Genomic DNA, 20310 nt, shown 5'->3' with positions numbered 1-20310 from the left:
TGTTTTTAGTAAAGCACCTGAGCCCTGTACCTAACATCCCTCAGCATAGATTCTCTCTGATTTAACATGAGCAGAGAGCAAAATAGAAGAAGGTCAACCAGGAGAGAGGAGGCAAGGGAAAGAAGGAGTCTCCAGGTTGTACCCACCCAGATGAAAGGGAGGTTGTCTAATGTTACTCCTCGTTTGCAGTACCACCTATTCCTGCCTTTAAAGGTACCTGAGCCTTCAGTTCCTGAGCTTGTCAGGGATCTCAGTCATGCTTGTTGTTGGCAACCCCTCTGAAAACACTTAGGACACAGCCTTTCCTCTCTGCTGAGTCAACTTTGTTCTTCCAGGTGCTTTCTGTCCTTCATAGTGTTGCTAACATCTTTTGTCTGCTTCATCTCCTCTTGTGTTCTTTCTGTCCTTGTGGACTCACGCCTTTTAAAAATACCTAAAAATACCTTTACTCTTATCTTAGTTTACTTTGTGAGGAAGCAGAGGTAAAGGCATGTGCCTTTAGGGGTGAAGAGAGTTTTTTCTTCCTCTTCTAAAGATTTGGGTCTAAAGTCTACCAAAATAATACTGACAATGGATAGCCTAACAGGAGAAAAAGCATACAAATTTAGTAATGTGTATAAGCACAGGAAAATAACAAAAGAATGATTACCCAATTACCCGGAGAGATTCAGAAGCTTATATACCCTTCTTCAGGTTTCTTCCTTCAGGGAGAGGAAGCTGGGGATATGGGCAATTTTGAGGAGTCATCAATGATTTTTACCAGAACTGAATGGACCCAAAGGGCAGACCATAGTTTTTAAATGATCTGTGTAAAGGGACCAAGAACGACAATAGCTTGTGGGAAGTTAGGGAAGAAGAGGGGTAGCACAACACTGCAAACAAAGGTTGTCTGATTATGCAGATAGAGTCTCCCAGGCAGTCTCTCCAAGCTGCCCTCAGAAGAATAGACAAAAACTCTGTGTGGGCAAGGTGATGACTTTTAGTCTTTTCTCCTCTCTGGTACTTAATCTTTCTTGGTTATTTAATGAGATTCCTAGAAAGGGAGCTTCAAGACTATTGTACTTCCTTTGGAAGACGTTTTCTCAGGCAGATACGGGAACCTCCTGAGAGAGCCCCTACCTGTGCTGGGTTAAAAAGTCTTGATTCTGAGATAGTTTCTAAGGCCTTCTAATGTCCTTTGTTACTTTGGGGCTATGTTCTCTGAGCCTCAATATGCCTAATGACTCGGTTTTGATGGACAACTCTGGACAATAGCTTTCTTATATCTAAAAGGAAGGAATGAGACCAGATTATCTCTAAGGTTCTGTGACTCTCAAACACTACAAATCCATAACTAAGTAGGTGCTATAACATGCAACTGACTCTAAGAATTGTCAGAATCTGAACAACAGGGAAATTACTGGAGCATGAATCATTAAGGGACATTTCATCTTAGCTGTGGTGGCTAGAAAGCTGCGTGTGGATTGGATAAATGGAGAGAAGAGGAAGGGAACAGCATAAGTGAACTCATAGAAATGACTATGCCCACTTATGGGAATGGTACATGTTGAGAAGTAACAAGGAACAAAGTTGGCTATTTACCAGGTGTATGCTTAATACTTACTGTAGAGGGCTTTCAAAGGCTGAAATATAAACTTAATTGCAATACAAAATGTCACTCTTCAAAAATAATATCATATTGTTACCAAATAGTATTTATTTTCATCCTCCTTTGTATAATTCTGGTTCACATCATTTCTCTTTTGGGTGAATTGAAAACCCAATTTTTCTCTTCTAAACAAATACTTTTTAACATACAGTGATATTATTTTGTGAACTACTGCTGTATTTTTTGAGGTAAACTCTAATTTTGATGTCACATTGTATACCCCTTTTATTTTTCTTATAGGTTTTATTGTTGTATGCATATAATTTGAAGCCTGTGAAGATTTCAGATGTTAGACATTCCACTTGTAACAGTACTTGTGTTGGCTCTTTATGGATTCCACTGAATAGGCAAGTAAAAATTCCACAACTCGAATTGTCTTTGTTGTTATTTCTCATGAGAATAGACTCTTTCAGTAATTGGCAAGGTGTAGCGTAGGAGACCTGCTAAAAGGCGCTTCTAGAAGAATCTTCCTTTTGTTTAGAGGAATATTATATTGCAGTGGTTAAGAGCATGAACTCTGAATCCTGTCTGCTTCATTCAAATACCAGTTGTGCCCCTTATTACCTTCACAACCTTGGGCAGTTTATGTAACCTCTATACTTCAGTTTCCTATTAGTAAAATGGAAATAATACTAATAATAGTACAGAGGGTTGCTGAAGGAACAGTTCATACATGCTTCATAGAGATTACAGAGAGCACAAGATGTTGTCTGTACTATATTTTGCCTGTAGTTTCAGTGTGGTTAAAAAATAATTTAATGTGGCTTTGTATGGAGTTTCAAAATTAAGCCCAAGCTCTACTACCTCCCTTGGCCCACCTTTCCCTCTGTGCCCAATCAGAAGTCTCTGCTTCTTCTAGGTTGTTTTCCTCCCTCTCCATCAAACAGGTCATATCTCTTAGCTTTTTGCTCATGCCTCATTTCTCTCTTCCTGTTTCACTTTACAAATTCCCTTGTTGTTGTTTTTTAATTTATTACTTAGTTTATTTTTGACTTCACTGTTCATTGCCCTTCTGACCTTATCCTCCGTTTCCTTCATTTAGGATGGAAATGATCATAACTGCTCTGCCTGCCTTTCAGGGTTATTGTCAGGACCAATATAGACAGTGTGTGAACATGCTTTGGAAAGCTTAACCACTAATGCCTGTTCCATCAATGGCTTGGTAAACAGAGAATTAGTGCTTCTCTGTCCTTCCTTTGAGAGTCTTGTTTATGTTCCATGATTTTCATTTTGAATGACTTCTTGGCATCACCATGAAAGAGACAAAGGCTGTTTCAAGAGCTGGAATGTTTTCAATTATTCAGTCAATTTATTTGTTCCTTCTTTTCTTTCTTTTCTCCTCTTCTCTCCTCTTCTTCCCTTCCTTCCCTCCACTCCTCTATATTTTCATTCAATTTATTTTCTTCCTTGTTTTCCTTTTCCTTTCCATTTCTTTTCTTTTTTTCCAAGTGAAATGGTTGAAAACTTAGGTACAGGCTATAGAGCAGCATAGCTAAGCAACAAAATCAGGTAATTCTACACTTGCTTTGTAAATCCGGAAATGTAGATTTTTTCCAGTCCCACATGATGAAAATGATTATAATTTCTATAAAGTAGAAAATCATCAAACTGATAAGCTTCTTTCTTTTATTCCAGAAAGTTTTGAATTTTGGTGTATTTCTGATCAATAGTAGGATTAGTAAAATTAGTGACAAGCCGCAGCCACTGAGGCCATCACAAAGGACCATGCCCAACAATCTTTTATCTCTTTGTCCTTTGGTGGCACTGTGAAAATAAACTATTTCTTTCATCCTGGGTGGCATTCCTTGTGTTCTTATGAGGCTCAAGATTAGTACGTGGGAAACTGGTCCTAATCATCCTTTGGACCAAAGTAGGAGTAGGAGTAAAGCAAAGTAGGAGTAAAACAGGTCAGAAAAACATAGGCCAGAGAAGAAGAAACTTGGATAACCTGCAAATTGGGAAATCCTCCTTTTATAATTCACTTCCTCATCTCCTAGTTAAGTTCTCATAAGAAAAAGTATATTTTAATCCTTTGCATTTTTTTACAGCAGCAAAGGAAACAATAGTGTTCTTAATGAACAGACATAAAGCCTTCTGTGTCGTTCTATCTAAATTGTGCTGTTGTGACCAAGATCAAGTTCCCTGCCTACTGTCTCTGCCTTTAAACCTCCAGTCATGCATGTTTCTACTTGCAAATTGGTCCTGCCCTCCAGGCCATGGCAGACTCTGGGAGAGAGTGCCTAGGAGTCAATAAATGAGAGCAGAGGCTGTGGGGAGCCCAGACGGGATGATAGATGCTTGTTTGTGGTGCCAAGGTTTAAAAAGCTGGAGCAGGCGTTGACCTGGAGGACAGAAATGAAGAAGTACATGGGAGGACAGGGAGGTGAGGGGCAAATGTATGCCAGAGCACAAAGGGAGGAAGCAAGATGTAGGCAGGTGCAGTCATGGGGTCCAGACCTCACACCAAGACTCAGGTCATCCGATGTTGCTCTTCGCATGAGGACTCAGCCTGCTTTGCCTGGTCCCAGATGGCTGTTTGTGGAGCTAGATGGGGCCATTTACTCTGCCAGCGCAGGCAGTGAAGTTCTGGACACTCATTTACAATCTGCAACCCAAATGTCAAAGAATGGTTTATCCTTCCTAGAATCCCAAGTATTATAAAGGAAAGCTATGCTATTTGTGGAAGACAAATAAGACTTCTTTCTCTAGGTATTAGAATAAAAAAAAATGGCATTTTAGAAAACTATCTTTCCTTCATGTAGTTCCTTGTGGTTAAGAACATACATACTTATGTCGTTTCATCCTTACAAAAGCCTTATGAATTGGATGAAGTGGATTTTCTTATTCCAGTCTTACAGTAGAAGGAACCTCAGGGTCAGAGAGGTTAAGTGAGTCGTCTAAGGTTTCATGGCTAGAGTTTGAAGGAACCAAGCATGACTCACCAACTCTTTCACCTCCTCATCTTCTTTTCTCTCCAATGCATCAGGCACCTTTTCCAGCATTATTGGAGATGACACTTTTTTTTTTTTTTTAAGTTTTACTTTAAGTTCTGGGATACATGCAGAACATGCAGGTTTGCTACATAAGTATACACGTCCCATGGTGGTTTGCTGCACCTATCAACCCGTCATCTAGATTTTAAGCCCCACATGCATTAGGTGTTTGTCCTAATGCTCTCCTTGCCCTTGTCCCCAGCCCACCGACAGGTCCTAGTGAGTGATGTTCCCCTCCTTTTGTTCATGTGTTCTCATTGTTCAACTCCCACTTATGAATGAGAACATGCAGCGTTTGGTTTTCTGTTCTTGTGTTAGTTTGCTGAGGATGATGGTTTCCAGGTTCATGCATGTCCTTGCAGAGGGCATGAACTCATTCTTTTTTATGGCTGCATAGTATTCCATGGTGTATATGTGCCATATTTTCTTTATCCTGTCTATCATTGATGGGTATTTGGGTTGGTTCCAAGTCTTTGCTATTGTAAATAGTGCTGCAAGGAAATAAGAGAGGACACAAACAAATCTTAAAACATCCCATGATCATGGATAGGAAGAATCAATATCGTGAAATTGGCCATACTGCCCAAAGTAATTTATAGATTCAATGCTATTCCCATCAATCTACCATTGACTTTCTGCAGGAAACATATGTGTGCACATTTCTTTATAGTAGAATGATTTATAATCCTTTGGGTATATACACAGTAACGGGATTGCTGGGTCAAATGGTATTTCTGGTTCTACATCCTTGAGGAATTGCCACACTGTCTTCCATAATGGTTGAACTAATTTACATTCCACAAACAATGTAAAAGTGTTCCTATTTCTCCACATCCTCTCCAGCATCTGTTGTTTCTTGACTATTTAATGATTGCCATTCTAACTAGTGTGGTTTTGTGGTTTTGATTTGCATTTCTCTAATGACCAGTGATGATGAACTTTTTTTCATATGTTTGTTGGCTGCCTAAATGTCTTTTTTTGAGAAGTGTCTTTTATATCCTTCGCCCACTCTTTGATGGGGTTGTTTCTTTTTTTTCTTGTAAATTTAAGTTCTTTGTAGATTCTGGATATTAGATCTTTGTCAGATGGATATATTGCAAAAATTTTCTCCCATTCTGTATGTTGCCCATTCACTTTGTAGGTTACCCATAGTTTCTTTTGCTGTGCAGAAACTCTTTAGTTTAATTAGATTCCATTTATCATTTTGGCTTTTGTTGCAATTGCTTTTGGTATTTTAGTCATGAAGTCTTTGCCCATGCCTGTGTCCTGAATGGTATTGCCTAGATTTTCTTCTAGGGTTTTTATGGTTTTTGGTTTTACATTTAAGTCTTTAATCCATCTGAGTTAATTTTTATATAAGTTATAAGGAAGGGGTCCAGTTTCAGTTTTCTGCATATGGCTAGCCAGTTTTCCCAACACCATTTATTAAACAGGGAATCCTTTCCCTATTGATTGTTTTTGTCAGGTTTGTTTGAGATCAAATGGTTGTAGATATATGGTGTTATTTCTGGGTCCTCTGTTCTGTTCCATTGGTCTATATATCTGTTGTAGTACCACTACCATGCTGTTAGGGTTACTGTAGCCTTGTAGTACAGTTTGAAGTCAGGTAGCGTGATGCCTCCAGCTTTGTTCTTTTTGCTTAGGATTGTCTTGACTGTACAGGCTCTTTTTTGGTTCCATATGAAATTTAAAGTAGTTTTTTTCCAATTCCGTAAAGAAAGTCAATGGTAGATTGATGGGAATAGCATTGAATCTATAAATTACTTTGGGCAGTATGGCCAATTTCACGATATTGATTCTTCCTATCCATGATCATGGGATGTTTTAAGATTTGTTTGTGTCCTCTCTTATTTCCTTGAGCAGTGGTTTATAGTTCTCCTTGAAGAGGTCCTTCATGTCCCTTGAAAGTTGTATTCCTAGGTATTTTATTCTCTTTGTAGCAATTGTGAATGGGAGTTCACTCATGATTTGGCTCTCTGCTTGTCTATTATTGGTGTATAGGATGACCCATTTTTTAATGGGTAAGTCTTTCAAGTAAACTTTAACAACAAATCTTTGCATTTAACTGTTGCCTTTTTAACAGAAAAGTTTCTAAGACATACTATATAAATTCACATCCTCTCATATGTAATTACATTTTTAACTTTTTATTGCTGAGAACTATCATTAGGATAATCAAGTGTTGCATAATGCTGCAGATGAGGATGCTGTGGAAAATTGGAAGTTTGACAATTTTTTGCCTATGTTCCTGATGTCAGTTTGTTTTTGGGATCATTTGCTTCTTTTGCATAAAAATTTTCTTCCTTCCTTGAATGGAGACATGCATGTGCACACACATATGTAAACACATGTGTGCTGTGCCTGTAGTGTGAAGTCACCGAGGTCATGCAGGTGGCTGTTTGCCTTTGTCAACTGTAAGCCTTTCCACCTTCTGCCTCCACTCCCCTGGTCCACTCTGCCTTCAGGGCAGCACTGTTTGCTGGCCTGTGAACCCTGTCTTCAGCATCATTGCTGGTGCCCTCCTTTGGCTGTTACTTTTCATTTTTCTTGATTCTTCTCCTTACCTCCCTTCCTCCACCCTCTTCACTCCCATTCCCAACACACATGCAATACACTGAATTGTTATGGGTCCCTTGACTGACCTTTTAGAGTCATTGCTAACTTGTCATAATTCTTACCTGCAGGTCAGCCAGACAGTTAGAGCATGGCATTAAGACTTCCACAGGAGTCAGTCTTTTGTTATTGCCTAGATTTTGTTTCACCACATAGATAATTATTTTCTTTATTTTCATCTTCAGCAATATTTTAGATGTGTGCCTTTTTTTCATTGTGCTTTTGCAATTTCTAATTATGTTTTTATCTGCATGTATAACAAGACCATAAACATAATGAAAGTTAAGACTGTGTCTCTTTGCTCATGTTTCTTGAACTTGGCTGTATCAGAAATCTATTCATTAAATAACTGAGGCCTTACTTTATATAAGCTACTGATTCTGCAAATAAACAAATACCTTTCTTAACTCTTCTAATAAAATACATATATATTTGTTATTTTCAGGGTTATTGCAATTCATGAGAAATTATCTAATCTTGCTCAAATAGCTGAAATATCATTGCCTGCAGCTCCTGAGATTACCTCAAATGAAAATATATATGAAATGGAAGTGGAAGAGGAATCAGTTGATAATGAAATGGAAGTAAGTTGTTAAATAATGGAAAATGACATTGCTGTAGATTACCTTTCACATCCTCAAAGCAGAACTGTGTGACTGGACTTGAACTCTGTGATTCTTCTGCCCCTAGTTTATTCAGAGTAGGAGACATGACTCAACTTTTTGACACATATGTAGTGTGTCTTCTGAAGGTCTGAGGGTCTTCTAAGCATTTGAATTACAAGAATTTGATGGTGAATGAGCACAAACCAATCCAGATTAATCATTCTGCTATAACTGTGAATCCTAATAAATAATGCTTTGTGACTTTGCAATATTACTTTTATCTTTTTTCACTCTAAATCTATTAAACACTTTTATTACCCAAATAATATGTGAAGAAAAACTAGAAAATATAAATAAGCATATTTTTTTCAGAATTTTTATATGCATATATATTTTTCTAACAAAAAAGGTTATTATCCACATAGTATGCTATTAAGTCTAATCACACAGCTGAGTTGTTTTTCTGATGACCGATGTTTGTGTTTTAGAGGAGATGGGGGTTTTCTGTCCCGTCCTGAGTTCTGAGTTCTCCTGGGGCACAGGAGACAGTTATATGGAGACCAAAATGTCAGCATCATTACTGATAAAGCTGATTAGTGAACTTGGCTTTAGATCTGTGGCCAAATGAGCACATTAATATTTTACCCCTGAATTAGCCAGACTTGCCCACCTAGTCATGTAGTCATCTGGCACACCTGTGTCACCACAGGGTTTCCCCATTTCTCTTCTGCCCCACTCAAGTTTACTGCATGGAGAGCAGAGAATAATAGTTCTGCAGGTAGGGTGTCTCCAAAAAGTATAAACAAAGATAGCCCAGAAGGGGCTGAGCCTAGCATGCTCTGTTGCTTTTCCCAAACTCACTGATAAGATAAGTCAGTCTACTCTTTTGTGGGTAAATCCAAAAGAAGCTGGAAGTGTCTTGCCTTCTTTGGGAGAGATATGGAAATTCCTTACCCTTTATGGAAATGAGAAGGGTAGGTAACCTATGCTCTCCCCTAATTACCTGTTCTTTAAATTACCATTTGTACCTTAATTTCTTGAGAAATATATTCTGTACTTATTGTAGCTGTTTAAAAGATAGATCTAAAAGGCTTAAAATGAAAAAAGGCAATCTGTTGCCCAACCTCTGCTCAATCCACAATTCTGCTCTGCAGAGGCAACCACTTTCCACTTTTAGCTGCTGCTTTTGTTATTTGCTTTCACATCTACAAATAATATTCAGTATCAGTCATGAAAGATGGGGTAACAAAAAGCCTCCAAATCTGAGTGAGTCAGCTGGGGACCTGCTTCATGTCTCCTCATGCCAGCATCAAGGTGGGTGGCACATTCATCATGGAACATCACCAGTCACTGTGGCAGGCGGGAAAGAAGGGGCACATTACACACTGGCTCATAAAACTTCCATCATATCACTTCCACTAACAATTAGTTCATTAGCCAAATAATTTATATGCTGTACCAACAATTGTGCCACCAGTTTGGAAGACAGAAAGCCAGACAAAATGAAGAATCATGCTGAAAGCCAGAAATTATTGTTTATTTTTGGAGGTATCAATTTTAGACAATATGTATTGAATCCCTGTCTGATATATATATGGATTTAGCTCACTTATACTTCTCCCCAACTTCTTCCTTTCCCTTCCCTTCTATATGTTGTTACATCACAAAATTTAATTAAATCAATATTCAGTGTTATGACCCTGTAAATGATGTTCACAGCTGAGTCAAGTAGTGTACTATAGTTATTTCCCTTTCTTTTGTGTTTGAATTTTTCTTGACTTGTCTTTTATTCTTAATGTTTTCTCAGTCATTACTTCAGAACTTTCATATGTTCATCCATAGATTTTTTACTCAAGTATTCATACTTATCAAATAATGTCTCAAACTCATTTTCCTCTGAAGCCTCCCACCCAGTTGAAGACTGAATGCTCTCGTGCCTGCTGCATAGCCCTGCTTCTGGGCCCTCTGTGTGACACTTTTTGGGTTGAGTTCCCAGCTACTTGGGTCCCAGTCTCACTTTTCCACAACTCTTGCCTACAAAACAAAGTTTATTCATCATATCTTCATTCAACATCTTTTGAATGCCTCCTACTTGCCATGGTGTGGGAATCGGGGATGAGCAAGACACAGAGAGAGCCCTTAGGAGCTTATGGTCTAGTGAGAGCAATGGGAGAGGCAGACTCTTGCCTTACTCTGCTGATATCAGAGCAGAGAAAGTACTTAATTCTACCCATCTCTCCTGCTTTTAGGATCTTCTCTTTATTTTTGGTCTAGTATATCTTTTTTAGTTAAATCATTTTTTGCTAGGAATATTTAATTGGGTATCAATAACAAAACATTTTTAATTCTGAAAGAATATTATTGGTTTGGCTTTGTTTTCTTGTTTACCTCATCTATACACTTTCATTATGTGAAAGTGTAAAAATCAGCAACTTTCCTGATTTTTAGAAGATACTTGTTGGCATTTTTAGTCTGAATTCATCAGTAGAGTGAATGAATGCATTTTTCATTACTGTAAAAACAGCAAGCCTAACCATAAGAGAATCTACTGTGCAATCACAGTTAGCCTTTGCAAAATGCCACTTTTCAGCATTTATGTCTTCTGTGCTCTGTGGCTGGGTATATCATGGAGCAGATGTCTTAGAATTTTGGTTGCACATCCTTTTCGGTGTCCTCAAGTGTTGCAACATGAATTATGATGCTTAATGATGTTCTGAGTACTTATAATAAATCCCTCAATATATCAGATAGCTCAAAGTATCTCAAACTTGGGAGGTTTTATAGCTATAGCTGTAGATATAGATTTATTTTATAAAGTGCATGATTGCCCTTTCATGTCTATTTCCAAAAAGAATTCAGCTCTCTATTTTTATACTTCTTTGGTGGAATACCTACAATGACAGTTTTTAAGCCACATACCAAATTTACCATATTGCTGTTTTTGAGTTGTAGTCTAGAATATTCTTTGCTGAAATCGTCCCTAAATTCACTACTATATAGTTCATGTATGGAAAATGATTATTTTCCTCTGAACCCGTTTTCAGCTTAGACTGTCTGAGGCAGGAGAGTGAGCATCTGTTAGAGTAAGGATTCTAGATTGTGCCCTCTGCCACTCAGCTTTACTACTGAAGGTCCGTCTCTTAGCTTTTCCTGGAGCTAATTTTCCTCTCAACTCCAAAATGATCTTTACATTCAAATCCTGCTCTGAGATGGAGAGATGGGCTCTTTGGGTGGACTGAGAGTCACCAAAACATCCTTGGTGGGCAGATGTAGATATCGAATTCATCACAACTAACCCAGCATCTGAGCCAAGAGGTTGACTATAAATATAAACAAATAGGAAATAAATGAGGTCGAGGGTATGGTGGTGTCTGAAGAGAAGTGGAGGGAGGAATCTGGAGGGTCTACCTTGCCTTAACAAAGGCTTATGGCTTGCTTTCCTGTTCCAGCTGAAATGGTGGGCATGCATGGGTCAACCCTCGAGTAGAACAAACTCTTTTGACTCTTGATGTTCTTCTTTGTGTTTTTGAATTTGTTTTATTCTCCGACCTAGAAAGTGTTTCTTCAGCTTTAACGTGGGGTGTTTTAGATATTTTCTGGCTCTGTTAGTTCTATATACAGAAGAATGTCACCAGACAGAAGAAATGCTGATATTCGTTTAGGTGAATTGGCAAGCAAATTAGCTCACAGTGTTTGAAAGTTGAGAAATGAAATTACATATAAATTTTTCTTTTTTCCACAATATTAATGAACACTTAATTTTTTTTAGAAAAAGAAGCTTGATTCTGGGCTGTATCAAATAAATTCCATTGACTAAATCTGCTAGTTTGTTGTCATGACAACCTTCACATGGAGCTAATTAGAAGTTAACTAGGACACTTCTAAAGAGATTGATTCTGGTCTGGAATTGGACAGGATTTCATAGCCTCCATAATCTAATATATTTATTTCTATTACAGTGTAGATTGTTGGTGGGTTATTGAATATAAGGGTGCAGAAAATGTGTCTTTGATTGATATGGGGGGAAGGTAGTGAATCTTGTTTTCCTACTCACTCCCTTTTATGTTTTTCCTCCAAAACCCTAGGGTCCAGAATAAGCCAAGAACTTCAGAACACATATATTAATTTAAGATGTATTGGGAGGACTACAGAACAGTTGTTCCAATCACTGTTGGCTTGAAAACCTGTGTGTCCTTTTTTCTAAAGTGAACAACACTGGCTCTGAATGGCTGAGTTATTTTAATCTGTCATTCACAGTTTACGGGAGTGTTCAGAGCCTGTCAGGTGTTCTAAAGTGTATGGAAGATGCAAACCACCCTGATTTTAAGATGCATACACCTTATTTGGAATGGTAGCATACTGATATGAAAAGTTTAAAATATGTTTGCCAAGTCACCTAAGGTTAGTTCAGCAAACATTTATGAAATGCCTGATTGTAAGACAATTAAAATTAATATATAGGCAGTATATCCCAACTATTAAAGTACTGTGAGAACACAGAGCAAGATACAATTGGAAATTGGCATCTTTAACAAATTCTTTTTGAGGAACTATTATGTGCAAACTATTTCCAGGCTTGAGGAGGTGAGAATGTACAGAAATCAATATAGCCAGGTCCCTGTCACAGAGGAGCTTAATCAATGTACAAATATGGCCATAGTTACCCAGATGTCATTCCTAATGAGCCCAGCCACCCAGTAGATCTGTCTTAAGAAAGTGTGGCAGTCAGTCTGACGTCCAGAACCATTGAAAACAATCTAAATCTTTCCAGTCTCTTATAGGAACATCTCAGGGGGAATCCTTTAGAATACACAGAAAAGTTTATGTTAAATCCTCTTTTCCCCAGCTATCTTGCTCTCACAGCTCTCTGGCATCCATAGCAGGTGTCTAACATCTGTCTCATTTGGCTCAAACTCCTACACCTTTTCCTCCAACTCAGTCTATACAGAGATTTTTGTTTCTTTTCTCCTTCCCAGTCTGGCTCAGCAATTTATTATATCGTTCAACTTAGTACCTCTGGCTTCTTCCAGTTTTCCTGTTTCCCCATTATCCTCATTCTGCACTGTATGGAAGGGTAGAGTTGTAGAATCCTTCCTTCTTGGCAGTGGGGTTATTGATGCAAACTCTTCTAACCAATTGTATTTAAAGTCTCATTTACATAGATCGTGTGTGTGTGTGTGTGTGTGTGTGTGTGTGTGTGTGTGTGTGTTGAGAGAGAAAGTTGAGCTAGACTTCGTGCTTGCTTAAATAGCTCAGCAGCATTTTCTAGCCCTTCTAGATGGAAATTAAGGCCATGTTTCCTTGCATACCCAAATATCCTATATCGTTTAGGCAATTAGCTGATTACTTGTCTCTTCCTCTCTCTTGACTATGAATTCCTTTGCTCAGAGGGTGTATTCATCAGTATATCGCCAATATCTAGCCCAGTAACTGAACCTTAGTGCTTCCTTAATAGTTGTTTGTGAAACTTCTAGTTGGAGACTTGTGGAGAAAACTCATTCCAGACTGCAGGTACAGCAAGAGATGAGATATGAAGCCATGGAACTGAATCTCATATTCAGGGAACAATAAGACATCAGTTGTGGCAGAAGTACAGGGTGAATGTAGTGGGAGATGATCGTGCAGGAAGACTGGGTGGAATTATGTGCTTCCTCTGCTCTGATCTCACCACCAAGTGCTATAAGAGTCTGTCTCTCCAATTGCCCCCACTAGGCCATGAGCTCCTTATGTGATCTCTGTGTTTTTTTCATCTCCTATTCCTCCTTTGTGGCCTATAGGAGGAATTTGATTGATGTTGAATGGATACATGGTGAAAAAGATTTTGTTCTGTAAGAGAGGGCTGTGGGAAAGCAGGACTGGATCTGGGGGGCTAGGACAAGGTAGGGGCAGCACCTCACCTGGAAGGGCAGCGCATGATCCACCCGATGATTTGCCAAGACAATCATGGTGGCATGTGAAGGAGAGATGAGGGAAGCAAGAGTTTGGAGGCTAGAAAGCAATTTAGGACGTCCCCCCCCCCCCACACACACATATTATAGATGAAGGAGAATGATGATTTCAGCTAAATCTAAGAATTGGATTTAATATCTTGAAGTCACTCAGAGGGCCACTGCTCATAGAAATAGCAGATACTCTTTTTAAGGGAGAAATGGCAAAGACTGAGCAAGGGTCATTCTGTGCCCTCCCAGCCCCTCGCTAGCTGCAGCACACGTGCATCCAACCGCTTTCTGGCTGGGACTGGAGAGCTCCCTGCCTTCCCCTTCTTCATCTCTGTGGTAGCAAGGTCACACAAGGAACTCACAGCCCCAACCTCAAGTCAGCCAATTTCAGAACATGTGTATGCAGTTTACCTCAAGTAATGCCAGAGTAAAAGTATGTCATTGAAGCAAAATTTCTGTTTGAAAAATGTTGAGCTGAAGCAGGCAAAGGCGTTTTTCAGGTAGCATTGCTCTCTTCATCTGTGATGTGAATTGATTAATGACATAGACAGTGTCATTTTGTTTCATGGCTCTTGATGAAATCCTTACAATAACCCATCATGCTGTTGAAATCTTTTATTTAGACTGAAAGCATACCTTACCTAAGCACTCAGTTGGAAATACAGATCCATAAGGGGTATATAGGAGTGGATGTGTGTTCCTCTCTATCTGGCAAAGTGGACAAGGGGCCTGGCAAGATCAGCACAGGACACTGGTGTACCCTGACTAGTGCTGGGTAGTCTGCTTGCCCTCCATCACTTTTAGATCCACAGAAGCCAGCCCACTTCTAGACGTAATCACTTCCTACCCAAACTGTCTGAGTGGCATCCTCGCTGATTTCTCTGTCTCTTTCCAGTGCAGTTCACTGCTAAACTGTGGTCAAATTATCTTTTCAAAGCAATCTCTACCATTATGCCCTCAGTCCAGTCCTGCTCTGTTCTCTATACAATAAAATCCAAATTCCTTACTTTTACATGACCCGTTAAAAATTTACCTCTCTGGTGAGAACTCTCGCTGCCATGGTTCCTATACACACCTGCAATGAAGATCATATCACCATATCAGAAAATTCCTTGTGTTCCTTCAATGTCCCCTGCTCATTGCTTGTGTATGATTCCCCCCACCCCACCAGCCCCACGATGCCCTGGTCCCCAGTCTCTACCAGTTGAAATTGCACTATTTTTTTCAAGGCTTAGTTCCTATGACCCTTCCTCCAGGAAGTCTTCCATGTTTATAGTACTAAGAATTATTCTCTTCCACATCTAGAATCCTAGACCCTGTCATAACTACCTGTGTTCTGAGCACATTCTGCTTAGCATTTTATTTAGTTATATATGAATCTGTTTTTCTGAGTAATTATAAATATTTGGAGGAGAGGGTCTGTTTCTTCATCTTTGTGTTCCACAGCACCTAATATAATGCCTTGAATATATTTGTTAAATTGAATTGAATTATCTATGGTTTTAGAACCCTGAAATTTGGCCTTTTCCTTGTTTTTGCATTTGTTTAAACTTAGATATAATGGAGTTTTGGGGTTTTGAGTTCAGGTGTTGTTTGCTTTTTTATTTCAAGTTTTTAACCAGTATTGCTCAGTTATTTAAAAGTTAATGTATTTTTATCATTTTAATATTCTAAATGCTGGTAAATGTGTATATATATTTTATATATATGTATGTATTATATATAATATATTATCACAAAGCAAATTTTTGCTTCCTTCAGTACCAGACACTGGCAACATTGTGAAGTAGGCATAGTTAATTTCTGACAATCATGTAGTCATGACTTCTTCAGTTGTAAGTGAGGAAGAAACTACTTACACTAACTCAAGTCAATTAGGTTTGGTAGGTAGGTAGTGTTTGTCAGGATGAGTTGAGTATGGTCATGCATAGACAAAGACTGGAACCTGAAACAGTGGCCTCACAGAAATTTGAACTGGCGGATCAGGAGCCAAGACTGTGCTCAATCCTGCAGGAGGCATGAGTTCTCACTCATCTCCATCTTCTCCTCTGTCCTCTCCCACATTGGCTTAATGGCTGCCTTCTCCAACCCGGCATTGGGACCTTTCAGCTCATGCTGTCAATACTGACTGTATGTCTCTCATGTTGTTCTTCCTTACATGAAATCATATGATAGGGAATCTGATGGATTCAGACTGTCTATGGGTAGGTCCCTTGTGGATTGGCTGTCCACACATGAACATGGCTGCGTCCATGCAGCAGGGCTGTGGGCAGTGTCATCATGCTGTTGACTCTTTTCCTTTTCATTTGCTCTTCCCCTGTCTTCCGTAATTCCCAGTCACTCTTTGCTGCAAGCCCTTTCAGGCATCTGAAACTCTTTATTCCAGGGCTCTCTTCTCAGAAGAAAAGTAATTTTTCAAAACCTTATTTAGAAAAATAATTATTTTCAAAATCTTATTTTGTACAATTAGATACAATTCAAACAAGCCTAATTATTTAAGGAGTTATGACTTCTGAGTCCTCTGTCTTATCCTGGAAACAAAGGTTAGGTGATGATCAAGAAAAGACAAATGAAATAGTTTATAATTAAATAGGTAATATTTAGGTTTCTAATAATATCAACCTCACTGTATTACTATCTTCTTATTTCTAGGACATGATTATTCAATGTTGCTCTGAAATAGCATCTCTGTTTTCAAATGATAAAGAGCCAACACCACTATCTGAGGTATGTATTTCTCCTTTTAAATTGTATCGAATTCACTCACAATTATTATTGCTATGGAAAAGGAAATATAGAAAACATCTAATTGTAAGTATCAAGAGCCTAACCCTCCTTATTAATGAGAAAAAGTGATAAACATGAGTTCACAATAGCACGTTATTTTGGTTAAAATATTCTGTGTTCAAAAAACATTTAACTAATACAAAAAACTATAAACAGGATAATTTTTTAAAGTCACCTCAAATCTACCATTCACAGAATAACCCCTATTAACATTTAGAGTATATCTAGAATTTTCCTTATGTACAGATAAACTTTAGAATTTTTATATCAATAGTATCATGCTTTACATGCATTGTGTCACTTGCTTTTTTCATCAAATAATTTTCTGGATAAATTTTTATGTGAAAAGTCTACTTTGTCATATTTAATGCCTGTATAATGGTTTCTTTTATGTATTTGTTGTGTCAGGTACCATTTACATAGCTAGACCTTTATTGATGGGTCCTGCAGTTGATTGATCCTGTATATACATATTTCATTCTTCTGTATTACCTCTTCAGAGTTAATTCTTAGGGATTGGATTTGGAGTAGAAAAGTATATGTACATTTTTATTATAAAATATATATAATACAAATTTGAAGTTTTAACCATTCTAAGTGTACAGTTCAGTGGCCTTAAGTATATTCACAATGTCGTGCAACTGTCACCACTATCTGTCACTGTCCAGAACTTTTTCATCCTTCCAAATAGAAACTTTATATCCATGAAACAATAACTCCTCAATTCCTCCTCCCCGACCACCCCAGCTCCTGGTAACCTCTATTCTACTTTCTGTCTCTATGAATTTGTCTCTTCTAGATACCTCATATTAGAATCATGCAATATTTGTCCTTTAGTGTCTGGCTTATTTCACTTAGCATAATGTTTTCAAAGTTATCCATGTCGTAACCTCTATTCTACTTTCTGTCTCTATGAATTTATCTATGCTAGATACCTCATATTAGAATCATACAATATTTGTCCTTTAGTGTCTGGCTTATGTCACTTAGCATAATGTTTTCAAAGTTATCTGTGTCGTAACATGTCCTACTATTTTATTCCTTCTTAAGATTGACTAATATTCCATTGTACGTATATACCACTTTTCTTCATGGATTTACCTGTTAATGAACATTTGGGTTGTTTCCACTTATGGCTACTGTAAGTAATATTGCTATGAACATTAGTGTACAAATCTGAAGCCTTGATTTCAAATCTTTAGTGCATATACCTAGGAGTGTAATTGCTGAATCATATGGTAATTCTATGTTTAACCTTTCGAAGCACTTCCAAATAGTTTTCCTAAGCAGCTGCACAATTTTATACTACCACCAACAATGCATAGAGGTTCTAATTTCTCCGCATTCTTTCCAACACTTTTTATTTTCTGGTTTGTGTGTGTGTGTGTGTGTGTGTGTGTGTGTGTGTGTAATAGTCATCCTAGTGGGTGTGAAGTGGTATCTTATTGTGATTTTGATTTGCATTTCCTTAATGACTAATGATGTTGAGCATCTTTTCATGGTCTTATTGACCATTTGTGTGTCTTCTTTAGATAAATATCTCTTCAATTATTCACCCCTTTTAAAATTGGTATATACATTTTGATGTATTACAGCAAATTAATCCTCCAGAAATGTTGCACTAACATTTCTCTCCTATCAATAGTAGATGAGAGGACCATTTACCCACATATTCATCTCTACTAGTTTTCTGGGTTTGTTTTTGGATTTTTGTTTTTCTTGAGACAGAGTCTTGCTCTGTCACCCAGGCTGGAGTGCAGTGGTGCAATCTTGGCTCACTGCAGCCTCCACCTGCCTGGTTCAAGTGATTCTCCTGTCTCAGCCCCCTGAGTAGCTGGGACTGTAGGCAAGCACGCCGCACCTGGCTAATTTTTGTATATATATATTTATCTTTTTTAGTAGCGATAGAGTTTCACCATGTTGACTAGGCTGGTCTTGAACTTCTGACCTCAAGTGATCCGTCGGCCTTGGTTTCCCAAAGTGCTGGGATTACAGGTGTAAGCTGCTGTGCCCAGCCCATCTACACTAGTTTTCCTCCTCCTCTTCTAATGGTTGAAAGTGTGACAAATGAAAAATAGTATGTCATTATTGTATTTTTTTGTTAATAGTTCTTGTGTTGGTTGGCATTCGTGTTTCTCCTTTAGCAAAATGGTATTTATTCATTTAGTCAGTTGACAGATGTTTAGAATGAACATCTCTGTGTCAGAAACTCCTTTATGTGCACTGAAGAGCTAGCTATGAACCAGCAACAAAGATTCCACTCTCCTAGAGCTACTATTTTCGTGGCAGGAAATAGACAGTAAACAAATCAATAAACGAGATAATTTTAGATTTTGTTAAGTGCTGTGCAGGAAGAAAACAGAGTGATATGTTAGAGTAGGGGTCAGCAAACTATAGCCTATGAGCTGTATCTGGTGACTCCCTGTTTTATAAATAAAGTTTTATTGGACACAGACTTGTTCATTCATTTACTTATGATTTATAGTTGCTTTCACACTACAAAAGCAGAGTTGGGTAATTCTGGCAGAGACTGCATGGCCTGCAAAACCTAACTTATTTATTATCTCACCCTTTACAGAAAAGGTTTGCTGGTCCCTGTGACAGAGAGTGACAGGGAATGGGGTCACAGTTTATATAGGGTGGTCAGGAAAGACTGAAGACTTCTCTGAGGAGGTGACATTTGAAGTAAGACCTGAAATATTATACTGTACTTTTTCCCATTAGCTCATTAGCTTCCTGGGGGCAGAGGTGATGCTATCTTCATCTTTGAATTCTTACAGTGCCTTGTACACCACATCTCTTGGTCATTGGTTCTTGAATTGAATTGAATTTCCTTTCATTTTGAACATCTGAAATTTAATCTTTGCTTCACTTATTCATTTGGCCATTTATGTCCTTTCCCACTTTTTAAACAGGGAACTTAATTGTTTATTATGGAAATGTATAGACTTACTGTGGTAGACCACTGATAATAAAATCAAGCTTAAGTCTAATTTTGGATAAATTGCAGTTAAAAATAGGTCTCATCTTGAATTGTAACTCCCACAATTCCCATGTTTCATGAGAGGAACCCAGTGGGAGGTAATTGAATCACGGGGGTGGTTCTTTCCCGTGCTGTTCTCCTGATGGTGAATAAGTCTGATGAGATCTGATGGTTTTAAAAATGGGAGTTTCCCTGCACGAGCTCTCTCTCTTTGCCTGCTGTCATCCATGTAAGACATGACTTGCTCCTCCTTGCCTTCCACTATGATTGAGAGGCCTCCCAGCCACATGGAGCTATAAGTTCTTTAAAGCTTTTTCTTTTGTAAAAAAAATAAATATAGGTTATAAAAAATAATTTGTTATAATAAAATATATGATTTATAATGTCAATGGACCTTGGTTTCTGACAGGTCTAGGTTGGAATCTCAGCCTTGAGTCTTGTTAATTCTGTGAACTTGGGTACGTTATTTAACTTCTCTAAGCCTCAGTTTTCTCATATGTAAAAAAGTACAAATTCCAACCTCTTATAGTTGTTGTGAAGATTAAAGTAGATAATATATTTTCAAAATTTGTCATAAGGCCTAGTAAAAATAATTGTTTAGGAAATATTAGTTGTATAATAATAATAATCATCATTATTATCATCATCCCCACCATGGTTTTACCCTCCATGTGTGAATTCTTTATCCCCTAGTCAACTAGTTTTAAGAACAATTTTAGAATCCAAGTTTGTTTTGAAATAT

At 38.0% G+C, this 20310-nt stretch overlaps 1 protein-coding gene across 5 annotated transcripts in view; it reads left to right on the top strand.

Moving 5' to 3' along the window:
• LOC105483784 (cilia and flagella associated protein 54) overlaps positions 1-20310 on the top strand; it is a 383346-nt gene that overhangs the window by 314877 nt on the left and 48159 nt on the right. For 4 of the 5 annotated variants that reach the window (XM_071071285.1, XM_071071284.1, XM_071071286.1 and 1 more), the window contains exons 65-67: positions 1889-1995; positions 7700-7838; positions 16451-16525. In XM_071071285.1, the coding sequence (XP_070927386.1) occupies positions 1889-1995; positions 7700-7838; positions 16451-16525 (321 nt within the window). Of the gene's footprint in view, positions 1-1888; positions 1996-7699; positions 7839-16450; positions 16526-20310 lie in introns of those variants that run through there. The other variant, XR_011608938.1, reaches the window with a different exon arrangement.

Source organism: Macaca nemestrina, chromosome 10, assembly GCF_043159975.1.
Source record: "Macaca nemestrina isolate mMacNem1 chromosome 10, mMacNem.hap1, whole genome shotgun sequence".
Taxonomy (NCBI): domain Eukaryota; kingdom Metazoa; phylum Chordata; class Mammalia; order Primates; family Cercopithecidae; genus Macaca; species Macaca nemestrina.
Note: the sequence above shows the minus strand (reverse complement) of the source record. Positions and strands in the feature narration are given on the sequence as shown.